The 13,018-nt window shown below is 41.3% G+C and overlaps 1 protein-coding gene across 1 annotated transcript; it reads right to left on the reverse strand.

Annotated features, from left to right (window-relative positions):
• Positions 1 to 1,152: 1,152 nt before the first annotated feature.
• LMAN2 (lectin, mannose binding 2) lies at positions 1,153 to 12,738 on the reverse strand. Its single transcript, XM_040344381.1, has 8 exons — positions 12,559 to 12,738; positions 6,462 to 6,580; positions 6,251 to 6,368; positions 6,085 to 6,164; positions 4,260 to 4,421; positions 3,662 to 3,776; positions 3,452 to 3,571; positions 1,153 to 2,044 (listed from the first exon to the last, which is right to left on the reverse strand). The coding sequence occupies exons 1-8, from the start codon at positions 12,695 to 12,697 to the stop codon at positions 1,884 to 1,886; spliced, it is 1,014 nt and encodes a 337-aa protein (XP_040200315.1). The 5' UTR covers positions 12,698 to 12,738; the 3' UTR covers positions 1,153 to 1,883.
• Positions 12,739 to 13,018: the final 280 nt, after the last annotated feature.

Here is a 13,018-nt window from a genome sequence, read left to right on the forward strand (position 1 = left end):
AAACTGACAGGGGGCAAGTCACCCCATCAAATCATTCTCCGCAGCCATTGCCTTTTGTACCACCACCCCCCTTTAGAATCTAAGCTCTACGAACAGGACCCTTCTGTATTGGATTGTGCTGTCCTCCCTTTACATTGTAAAGCACTGCGTAAACTGTTAGCGATATATAAATCATGTATAATAACCCTCCCCTACTCTTAAAAAAAAAAAAAAAAGTTTTGCCTTTGGTTTATACTTTAAGTTAACCACACATATTGACAAATTAAAGGATAAGTTCACCTACAGTAACATGTTACACCCATGTTTAGACCCCCCCCAATTGTGACAGCAGGCCAAGTATCTTCTCCCCCTCACCCACTGGCACAATTTTTGAAAAACAGCCATGCAGGGCTCCGCCCGCCTAGCAGTGTCTTTCATTCAGAGTTCCGCGAATGGGAGAACTACAACTACCGTTGGCCATTGCGGCTGATGGCCTGTTCTCAATGAGCTACTGTAGTAAATCCAATCAGCACAAACAAATACTTCAGGTAAAACACAAGATAAAAGTATTTTCCCCCCCAAGTGCAATGGACATTTCTGTTAAGGGGTCCTTCATGTAATTATATATATATTACATACATACATACATACATACATACACACACACACACACACACACACACACACACAAAAACAAGCAGGTGTGTGTATGTAACGTTTTCAATGAACTACCAGGGTGCCGATGACCACTCTAGGTAGTTCAGTGATCCTTCCTGTCATTCAGTAACTACCTGTAAGAGGTGCAGGCAGGCAGCTACACCGACAGCTTGCAGGAGCCTGAAATTGCAACCATGATCTGCTAATCGCAGGTGCAATGCTTTACAGGCTCCTAAATAAAAAATATATTTGCAACAATATGCACATTTAGTAATTGTTTTTATTTTTTTTTAACGAGTCTGAACTTATCCTTGCTGCATCTTTGAGAGTGCAAGATGGACTGACCAGTTATAGTGCAAGAGGCAGAAACCTAAATGGTCTAGCTGAAGCTTAAATATTACATGGCTTGTGATGATACAGAATTTATAAAAGAAGGTACATTTTTAATGAATGCACAAGGAAACCTTCTCATACTAAACAGCTTAACTCCCATAAAACCACAAAGAGAAACTTGAGACGTGAGACACGTTTTCTTTTCTTTAATGGGTAGCCACTTTGGACACAGCCAAATATTCTTACACTCTTACAGGAAACCCCTGAACATTTTTGATTTTAAAATAAAGCAAAAGAAAAGAAACGGTGGTATACAATCATACTCGAGGGATTTAGAAGATATGTAGTGCAGGCCAAGGCAAAATGTCTTCTTTCTTCTTTTTTGTAAACATCTGAGCGTCAGTAAGAAACAAAAAGTAAATAGAGCAACCAAATGCAAGATCTTCCAGACCCCAAGCTGTCATTGACACAGTTCTGTGCAAGCAGTCATTTTAATCCACAGGATTGGGCTGCTTAAAGGCTACATCAGATTATCGGTCAGCATTGAAGAACACACTGCAGAATACATCAAGAGCAGGCTTTGTAGGTGTAGCATCTATGCAAAACTATACAGCCATGTCTTGGCCCAAAACTCTTTCAAGCATGCTCCACTAAAGTTAGGCATTTATATTAAAAAAATAAATCAAATCATTCTGATTTAAACCCCCCCCAAAAAAAAAAAATCAGTTGCAAACCTCAAAAATTGTTACTCCTGTACCCACTTCCAGAGGATATTCTTGTCATTGTAAATAAAAAGTACGAAAATACCACTTAAATTATCTTCTTTTTAACCCACATAAGAAACTGCATTGTAGAATCCATTTTCTGGAAAAGGAGAGTTCACATTTCAGAATTTTTATTCCCAGCATGCCTGGCTAGTAGAATCTCTTGTTTCTTTCTTGACGTTTTTGAAACACTACGGCTCCAACTACAGCGCAGACTATAATACCCAAGAGAGCAGCGAGAAGTAGCAAGAACACTTTCCAGCCAGTTAGAGGGCCACTGCGAAAGTTGCCAGTTGGATCGTCAACATTATCTGGAAAATATACATAAAGAATATATTTAAAGCTCTGCATAACCGACCAATTTGTATTAACATTTATTATCAACATGCATCAAACACGGCAATATTGCATGAAACCTTAGATCCCTTTATCTGCAATTGCTCAAACAGCAGCAGCTTCTACATTCCCGATTTGATTAATCATATGGAGGGTGTCATAACCCTAGATTTTTCACTTTAAAGTGGAACTTTAATCAGAAAATTATAGTATATACACTCAAGTATAAGCTGAGGTACCTAATTTTACCCCAAGAAACTGGGAAAAACTTACTGATTCGCGTATAAGCCTAGGGTGAGAATGCAGCAGCCACTGTAAGTGGAAAAGAGGGTCAACAATGCCAATTTGCACACCTCACTGTGCCCAAGTCAGTGTACCTGAAATTTTTACAGGCACCGGCATCCATTTTATTTTTTAAAAGTTGCGCTCTCCTGGTCCCGTTCCCAGATAGGCGTTTCCCAGCAGCCCATTACGGACGTCTTCTCATCCTCGGTTTCCCAGCAGACACGGTGTTCAGTATTCCGCCTATCACGGACGTTCTCTTGTCCGAGGATGAAAAGGACGTCCGTGATTGGCGGAACACTGAACACAGTGTCTGCTGGGAAATGCCTATCATGGAAGGGACCAGGGGGAAGCCACGACTTTTAAACAATGGACACTCACAACCCTTCAGGTACACTGTATAAGCAGAGGGGGGTATTTTCAGCCCTAAAAAAACTCTGCTTATACTCGAGTATATACAGTAAGTAGAAGTGGTTAAAAAGACCATCATAGAATGTTCAAGAACAGTCAGGCGAGCTTCAGTACTAATCAGAGAGTGCTAGCACTTTGTCAGAATAGCCCTATGGAGGGTCCTAGAGGTCTGGTTCACGCTGATGCAAATCCCATGCCAAATAGGCATCAATGGCAGCTTCCAAATCGGTGCAGCGCCGCACAGATTCCCAGGGTGCGATTTCCATTGACATCGTCTCTGAAATCTCCTCTGAAGTCAGGACTGACATGCAGGGATGAAATCGGGGGGAGTTCAGCTAAACGCGCCGCGCCCAATTTCAATCCCACAGTCAGTGTGAACCAGGGCTTAACCTGAGAATACTATATGAGGGTAAAGCTAGATAAAAGATACCCACAGAAGTATTACAAACACACACACACACACACACACACACACGTTTTGCCTTTCATTTCTATTTTAAAACTAAATTGGTTGTTTTACAAGCCAAGGGTTCACATATACTTCACCATCTACCTTGTGCATCTTATTCTGAAGCTAGAATGGTGGGTTTTGCAAGACATCAAATTACACCCAATACTAGATTTTCAGTACTAGAGAAATATAAATACATGTCAATAAAAATAAAAAAAAAAACACATTTTATGCTCACCTTTTGGAGACTTTAACAGGCTAACACTGGGCTCTATTTTAGTCCAGTCAATGTTCTCTTCATCAGGTGAATGTTCAACCGTGAGCTGGTAAACCTTCATGGAGATAATATCATGGTTATCTATAGGAGAAAAAAAAAAAAAGATGCCTTTAGTATATGTGCCAGAGTTTTAGTAAGCAAATAACTGTGTTTAAGAACAATCTTTTTAACCTGACAAGTCTCCAGTTGCAGCAGTTGCTCCAAAATAGTATCCTGTTGGTAATCTAACACCTGAAATGTCAACGCAATTCTTCCATTCATTTTTACCTTCGATGTCAGTCATCACCTTTATGAAATACAGAAATATTACAATTAAAGACCATAAGTCACCATTTTTAACCAGCTAAGCATGATAATACTATTTTAGAGCTGACATTTTTACATACTTTTTTTTTTTTTTTTTCGCAGTTTTGGCACAAGAGTTTACCACTTTTCAGGTTTATATTTCAGTTGTAAATATTGCAATGACCCCTTTGGGGAGAGTCTCTCATTTACTGCTCTGAAGATCACACTAAAAGTAATAGGAATCCTCTAACATGACAGACAGATAAAATTCTGACATATGTTCCGTGCTATACCAATTGTTGAAAGAAAATCTGACCAAATGACCTGTTTAATTTATATAGAAATGTTCTGTACTTGACGAGAAAATAAAAAGCAATACGAAAATCACAAACTAGTGATAAGGTAATTTCTGACATTTAGCAACCCAATTAATGCATATATCTAAACACTTAGGGAAGCCAACTTTATTGAACAAATGTCTCACCGTAAGACGCCCACGGGAATAGCGTATGGCTACAAACGTGTCATGGTTGGCATTGCGAAGATCAGCTGTGCAACCCGCCAATTCAGCTGTCCGCCCATCTTTGCTGTGATCATACTCTACAGAGCCATTGTTCACCATAACAGAGATATAAGGATAAACACGCTGCAAACAGAGTTTGGACAAAAATAAGGACAACATCATTTTTACAAAACATAAGATACTAAGCTGCTTGATAAGTAGCTTAAACTAGTTAAAATAATAGAATAGCAAGTTCTAATATACAAGAATATTACCAAGGATATAGGTACATAGTTAATCTGGTTGGGAAAAAAAAAAAAAAAAAAAAAAAAAGAACACACACACGCACACAAAATCCCATCTAGTTCACACAATAGGGAAAAAAACAAACAAAAAACAAACAGAAACCTCCAAATCCACAAATCTTTATGTCATTCCCCTACATAGCTTGGTGTTATCTGCAAATACTGAAATTGTACTTTTAATCCCAAACTCATTATTAAAAATATATTCTAAAATGGGGAATTTTTTTTCTATAGAATTTAATTTATATATCTCAAATAGGCACTTTTTTAGTGTCTTAAAGTGATGTTAAAGTAAACTTAAAAAAACAAAAACAAACTATACATTTACCTGCTCTGTGCAGTATTTTCTTTTTCACAGAGCAGCCCTAAACCTCCTCCTCTTAGGTTCCCCTGCCGGTGCTCCTGACCCCTCCCCTCTTGCCGAGTGCCTCCAGTGCAAGCAACTTGAAATGGGGGCTCCCAAGCTGGGGCTCTGAGTGTCAATTCACACACAGAGCAGCGCCTCGGATCCACCTCTCTCCTCATTGGCTCACTGGCTGTGACCGACAGCAGTGGGAGCCCACTGCTGTCTTAGCTAATGAATAGGGAGAGTCCCCTCATGCGCATTGCTGGAAGATCAGGCTCAGATAAGTATTAGGGCGAGCCGGGGGGGGGAGCGCTACTACACAGAGATGTTTTTTTTTACCCAATGCATAAAGGTAAAAAACCTTCAGCCTTTACAATCACTTTAAAGTAAACCTTATCAGAAAATCTACATGTTTAAATTCACTCTCCCCACTCCCTGCTGTTCTGTTTGGTGACACAAGCTGAAGGGAATATCTTACATACATTTTAGTGGTACAGCATTGTATCACTAAGTTTCATGAGTTTTATTCACAATTTTTGTTTGAAACAGCAAGTTTCAGCACTTCAGATTGATTTGCAAGTGTAGATTTAGATTTATACACATGAAGGGAAAATGTTATAGACCAGAGAGGTGACACAGCAAATAGGTGAACTTGACAGTCTACCATGAACATTAAAATATGAAAAGGTAAAAGGGACCCTGAATAAGTTTCCTAAAAGAGTGTTGTGCAAAACCTAATACTGGAGAACTGAATAAAAACACCCATCATATGTTGTCCATAAAAGGGGGCACAAGCAATCATTTTCCAATGAGAAAGGACCTTATCTAGAATGCCACCCCCCAAACAGAACTTTCAGCTACCGTACTTCTGAGGCCAAAAAATGGTAGTGCCCATATAGATGCTATGGTTTGGAAAAGGCTATGCAACTGTTTAAATAACCAGTGAAAGACACTCACTTACAGAGCTGACATGAAAAAAAAAAAAAAAAAATGAATTTACCCAGAAGTCTTTCTTTTGGAGAAGCTTACATGCATACACTTCTCAAAAAGCATTGCCTGAAGTGAACTTGGTAATCGGTAATCCACTGAAGGCAGTGTGGAAGGAAATAAAAAAAAAAATAGAAAAGACCAAGCAGTATGCAGGAATAACACTCACCTCTGTTGTTTCATCATTAGGATAGGTGTCAACAAAGACTGCCAGACCATGAAATTTATCATGGTTTCCAAACACAGGACCTTAAAGAGGTTATGGAAAGTTATTAGTGACTGCCAATCAACAAAGCGGGCAAGCAAAAAAAAAAAAGATGACAGTAATGATCTACCTGGCTCTAACCTATCCTTTGCATACCAAAGTGCAAAGCCATCTCCGTGTAGGTTCTTCTTTCCTGCTCCATGTATCCGGAAATGGACATGTAGCTCCCAGTCCTTCAAAAAACAAGGCTGAAAAGAAAACACCCAAACAATTACTGAACACACTATTTTTGAGATACTTCATTTCAGGCATTAGGTTTTTTGTAGAACACTTTAACTTACTATTCTATTCCAGATAGAACCCTCTTTACTCCGCTCATCAGGAGTTAAACGGACGTATTGACTTGTAAGCATTGTACTACCCATGAAATCCCATAGTGGCATTGAACTAGAACCCACACCTAAAAAAATAAAAAATAAAGTTAAAACAGAAAACAAAAATAAAGTCAGTGCACTGCCTATACATGTGGCTAGGTAGGGGCACAAAAGAGAAGATTTTTTTAGAACAGTGGAAAAAAATAGAATCCTTAAAAGCCACAGGTAACATTTTCCACCAAGACTACAACAAGTGCATGCAAGCTGCAATGACTGACCATATAATTAAATTAAGGATGCATGTTTGACCTACTGGAACAGAGGAGGGAGGTGGGAAGAATGGGTTGCAAAGTTATTCTAAAGGCAGACGATCAGATATTCTGACAATTGTGTGATGGACTTGTTTTGTCGGATAATCTGACCGTCTGTATGCTCCATCGGACAATTATTGTAGAAATTTACAACAAATTTTGAATAGCATGCTCTCAAATTGTCCGACAACAAATGTGTTCCGTCGGATTATCCAATCGTGTGTACACAAGTCCGGACTAAAATTGGACTAAAGTATAAACACGCATGCTCCGAACCAATGCTAACCATCAGACATTAGCAGAAGTTGCCCAAAGGGTGGCACTAAAGAGCTGAAAAAACAAGTAGTTTTGTGTACATTGGCTGAAAAAGTCTGTATGCAGAACAAGTTCACGGCCAATACCCTTCGGACAAAAAACCATGGATATGTCCGATGGAAATCCGATCATGTGTATGAGGCATTAAAGTCCAACTGCAGGCACAGGAAATTTCTGATGTCTAAACCTACTAATAGTTGACCTGTAAAGGTGACAGGGGCCTGAGCAAGTCAAGTTCACCTGGCATTTTAATGCAAGTCCGATGAGCTTTATGATAAAAATATTACTTTAAAACTGATTAAACACTGAAGGGTGTATACTAGAGGGGCACCGAATAAAAATGTTAATGTGCTTGACTGACAACTGAAAATTACAGTTTTAAAAAATATATATTATAATATATATACACAAAATTGTATTTCACATTTTAATTAATATTATGTATTTAAATGAATATAAATTTATTGGCACCTTTAGAGCCATAAAAAGCTTAAGAAAAATGTATCCCTTTAAATTCTATGTTTGTCTTCACAAAGGTTCATTGCACTTAGATTGTGGTGTTAAAAATCCTGCTTGCTGCATTTCTGATCAGGGAAAAAAAAAAAAAGACGCACCAAAAATGCACCTTCCTATTGAAATGCATTGAAAATGCAGCAAGAACACATCAATAATGCACCCATGTTATGTTTTTGATGCGGTTTTGAAGTCACATGACCTATGAAAAAACACACCATAAGCACAGTAAAATGGTGGAAGAATTGCAATAGAATCGCGTGCGTTTTCGGGGCCATCATCATTTTCGGACTTATGTTTTGGTGGCCAAAATTTTGCTTCATATACCTTTAAAACTGGTTATATATTGGTTGGTGTATGACCGATTTTCTTAGGACAGACATGACAACATACAACCACTACCTTAACCAGGCAATTGAGTCTACTAGGAGTGGCTGTGTTATTCTCTTTGTTCTACAGTAGCCAAGCGTTACAGCTCCTCAAGGCAGGGTGTCACTGAGAAAGATCTAACAAAACCAGATAAAGCAAACTAGAATAGGAAACCCAAAAAAGAAAAAATTCTCCTACTATCCGATGTCTAGAATTTGTCCATCCAAAGAGGGAAAATAGCTATCAATTTTAAATTACTACTGTCGTTTTTAGCTACACAGTTTGAAGGGATAAAAATAGGGAAAGCTCTAATGGGAACAGGAGGAAAAGCCTTTGCAGCTACAAATGACAATGTATGGAGAACTAGTGAGAAATAATCCCCGATATAAATCACATACATAATCGCTAACCTTCCAATGCAAATCCTTGGCTTACTATGGATGCCATCCCTCCTAACCATTAAGACTAATACAATACTAGTGTGTTGCAGGATAAATGCCAGCAGACAGGTAGCCAAAGCACCTGGACATCTCAACTGGCAACAGGCAATTTTTAATCCCCATCTTCACTTGGAGTTTAAATCAGGTGGAGAATTTTCTCCTTATCTGGAGATCTAAATGAACAACATGTTGAAAAAGATGCTGTTTAATATATTAATATTTCTAAAACAAATGTTGTATGCAACTTAGATGTGTACTGTTGGATATCTAGAAATGGCAGAAATTCAAGTTACTCTAAGATGGGGGGCTTAGTAGAACACTGTTTCCCCACATCCACATTCCACCGATGGAGGGGAAACTAAAGGCGTTGAATGATCAGCATAAGGGAGCGAGGATTGCTTTGTATTGAGGCGTCTATGATATATGTGCTTGCTGGGGGGAAAAAAAAAATTACAAAATAAAAATATGGACCTAAAAACAAAACGCATTTCAGGCGCATCAACACAAAAGATGCTCAGTGTCCTGTTTTAGTTCTAAAGCAGCCACAGCCTAAAAAGAAAAAAAACACTCCCCTGCCAGAAAGTTGTAGAGCGGGATAAGGTTTTTTTTTGTTTTTTGCAGCTGCTGACAAAAGGACAAGTTATTTTTCTACTCAGGCTGTGACTGCATTCACAATTCATTTGAACTTTAGGCGCTTACAATAAATGGTAAATTATATGTAAAACCCAGCTGGATGGGCAGAAGGTTGCAGACAAGTGGCACAACTTTTCTAAATAGCAGCTGCTATTAACTCCCACAGCGCCACTAGACAGCCACTCAGGGCAGTATCTAAGGACAATGAGTAAAGCACTATAGGCAAGTTTTCTTCTTTTACCAGAAGAAGCTGGTTGCAGGTAATGGATTGCAAACAATTGCACTTACCTGGAGTGTTTGGTGCTGCCCCCCCCCCCCCCGCCCCAAAAAAAAAAAAAAAAACTTTAGGTTAAAGGCTAAACTCCGGGCTTAACAAAAAAATTTTTTACATCCAGAAGGCATGTGTAATATTATTCATATCTTGGTGTCCTGTGTGTATTTCTTCCAGATCTGTGCAGTAATCTACTATGAAACTTTGTCCTTGGTGCAGGAGCTTCCTGTAATAAAAACCAGACATTGCTGACTTCCCCATTCTGCAGAGTGACTGGCATTGTCTCTGCCACCTCTGGCAGTTTTCTACACGCAGGCTGCAGTGGTTGGACCTACTGAGTCCCTTCCACAGCTCTACTCTCTGCACAGCAGTGTCCCTTCCACAGCGGTGTCCCCTCCACAGCTCTGCGCACAGCGGTGTCCCTCCCACAGCTCTGCGCACAGCGGTGTCCCTCCCACAGCTCTGCGCACAGCGGTGTCCCTCCCACAGCTCTGCGCACAGCGGTGTCCCTCCCACAGCTCTGCGCACAGCGGTGTCCCTCCCACAGCTCTGCGCACAGCGGTGTCCCTCCCACAGCTCTGCGCACAGCGGTGTCCCTCCCACAGCTCTGCGCACAGCGGTGTCCCTCCCACAGCTCTGCGCACAGCGGTGTCCCTCCCACAGCTCTGCTCTCATAAAATGCATGAAAGTAAAAACCTTTAGGACCACTTTAACATGTAAAACTAATATGAGATTTTTACACACCAAGTTTACATCCATTTTAAAAGTTAACTCTGGGCAAATTTTTACCATGCAGTGGGGAATGAAGCCGTGCTAAACTCGCACGACTTCACTCCAGCAGCCCAGTGTGAACCTGGGCTAAAAGTGTGAAAATGTTTGAACGATAAAGGCTTTTTGTTTGACTTTCACTTCCTGTCACAAAGCCAAAACAGGAATTGAGAGGAAATCCCTGCAAGTTAAGGGAATGCCTTGGGGACCCCCAGGTCACCAGAACTAGTGTCCCCATTGGAAGATTTCACCTCTATTACTTTTCCGGTGGCAACCTAAAATTTGCGATTTTCTTTCAATGATAATGGTAAGCAGAAAGGGTGAATCTGACCTTTTTTTTTAATAGAGCGGAGACTATCAAAAAAAAAAAAAAAAAAACCTAGGGACAATTTTCAACTTTCAGCGCTGTGACACTTTGAATGACAATTGCGCGGTCATGCAACACTGTACTCAGATGAAATTTTATAATTTTTTTGAAATAGAGCTTTCTAGCTACCAGCAAGAATGAGTCCTTACACGTAGGCTCCTTTCACATAGCTGCAACTTGAAAGTCATGCAATTTCAAGGAATGGCCGAGTAAACTTGAGGTCTATGGACCTCAACTTGCATCAAAGACAGACCAAAGTAGTACAGGGTCTACTTTGAAGTCGCACATATATGAATGGTTATCATTGGGAATGATGGGGCACGACTTGTCATGCAACTCGGTCCAAATTTGCAGGAAAAGTCGTACAAATGTGAAAGGGGCCTTAAAGCGGATGTGCCACGGGAAAATAACATTAAAAGTCAGCAGCTACAAATACTGCAGCTGCTGACTTTTAATATTAGGACACTTACCTGTCCTGGAGTCCAGCACCGATCGCAGCAGAGGACGAGCGATCGCTCGTCTCTCTGCTGCTCCCCCCGCCATCCACGCTCAGGGAACCAGGAAGTGAAGCGCTGCGGCTTCACTGCCTGGTTCCCTACGGCGCATGCACGAGTCGCGCCGCGCCAGCCGATTGGCTCCCGCTGTGTGCTGGGAGCCGAGTGTTCCCAGCACACAACGGGCGACAGACGGGATGTGACGGAATGCCCGTCTTTTGCCCGTATCGTGTGGCCGGAAGTGGGTGCAAATACCTGTCTTTAGACAGGTATCTGCACCCCCCTCCCCCCTGAAAGGTGTCAAATATGACACCGGAGGGGGGGAGGGTTCCGATCAGCGGGACTCCACTTTAGGGTGGAGAACCGCTTTAAAGAGCACCTGTCATTTCAGATCCATCACTGCAGCGCCTGTTAGCAGGTATCCACTCACCTTGTTGCGTCACTGCCACATCACCAGCTGTCCCATTAAAGTTAACGGGACTGTCGGTGAGTCAACAGCGGTTCAGAGGAGGTGACAGTTGCTCTTTAAAAGTCATGATTTAAATCAAGTCCACTCTGGCTGCACTGATGGGGCACTAATTGGCTGCACTGATAATCAGGACACCAAGGCTACTTTGACACAGAGGCACTTTGCAGGCGCTATAGCGCTAAAAATGGCACTTGTAAAGCACCTCTCCTTTCACTCCAATGTGAAAGCCCGAGGTAAAAAAAATGGCATGATGGTAAAAAAAAAGTCCTACTAGCCGCATCTTTGAAGCGATGTAGGCGCAGTGTATACACCACTCCTAAAGCGCCCCTGCTCATTGAAATCAATGATCAAAGGTTTTAACCCTTTTTCAGCCGAATAGTGCCACAAAAACGATGGTAAAGCGCCGCTTTAGCGCCAATGCCTGGCACTGCTCAGTGTGAAAGCAGCCTAATGATGAGTGTGCCGATTGTCAGTGCAGATGTCCCCTGTGTGGATTTGCCAGTTTTCGGCTCTCCTTTCCTCACATTATGTCAGTATGAGAGGAGGATTGCCAATCACCATTAAATCTGTTTACATGGTGATCGGATGTGATTGGACACAGCTAATCGCGTGGTAAAAGTGCCACCTTGATTGGCTCTTTACCCCAATTTGCGATTAGCTGCATCCAAAGGACGCATGATCCCAGTTCACTATCAATATGGGCTGCAGGGGGGGGGGGAAATCGCAGGCAGTGAAGGCGTGGTAGGGCGTCATATGATGGCCTCCTGGCAAAGAATGAACGCGCTGTCGCAAAGGGGTTAATCAGTACAGTTGTTATCAAAAAATACAATACATATGCATGGCATCACTTCCGAATTCGTATGAGAATTTTCATAACTTTAGTAACTCTTCATTTTCGATATGAGACTAACATGCAAAACATTTTTTAAAACAGATGGTAATTCGTCTAATAATCTCATTGGGTGTAAATAAAAAAAACAGTTGTATATTTACACTGAGGGTTTCAGTGACCATGGTAACCCCTCTCTGTTGCCTCTGACTCCTGAATCCCACAAGACTATATCCAGCAGCCCCTGTATAAGCTGAGCCCTGACCCGTCCCATGTCTTCCTCACCTTGGTAAGGTTTGATAAGAGAGTGCTCCCTCTTCACGTGCTCGCTGTTCCCATCGGTCAGGTCTCCGGCGGCCCCGAGAATGGACAGACTAAAGAGAGACTGGAGACACAGCAAGCTGTAGATGTAAAGAGCCGCCATCACTACCCAACTACTAACGAGAGAGCCTACTTCCGCATACATCACTTCCGCCTCTCATTCGCCCACACATACCATTCACTTTGTATCCTGGAAACATACATCAGAACTTTAATTCACAGCCAGCAGCTATTTCGGCGTATAAAGAAAAAAACACCCAGCACGGAAGCTTATGTTTTAATTAAAAGAATCTGATCTGTATCACGCTACACGAAATCTCGCCAGGGTCAAAAATGGCCGCAGGATACACTACAATACCTGTGTTACATCAGAAACACCTGAACCAACGCTACTAGTCTGAATTTGCAAAGGGATGACGTTTTC

This window comes from Rana temporaria, chromosome 3 (assembly GCF_905171775.1).
Source record: "Rana temporaria chromosome 3, aRanTem1.1, whole genome shotgun sequence".
Classification (NCBI taxonomy): Eukaryota; Metazoa; Chordata; class Amphibia; order Anura; family Ranidae; genus Rana; species Rana temporaria.

Excerpts from the sequence above, each read along its gene's own strand:
- LMAN2 (XM_040344381.1), bottom strand. The coding sequence starts at position 12,697 with ATGGCGGCTCTTTACATCTACAGCTTGCTGTGTCTCCAGTCTCTCTTT. Across the intron at positions 3,777-4,259 it reads ATTCCCGTGGGCGTCTTACG|GTGATGACTGACATCGAAGG; the intron begins GTGAGACATTTG and ends TATTTCATAAAG. Across the intron at positions 2,045-3,451 it reads CCTGTTAAAGTCTCCAAAAG|ATAATGTTGACGATCCAACT; the intron begins GTGAGCATAAAA and ends TATATTTTCCAG.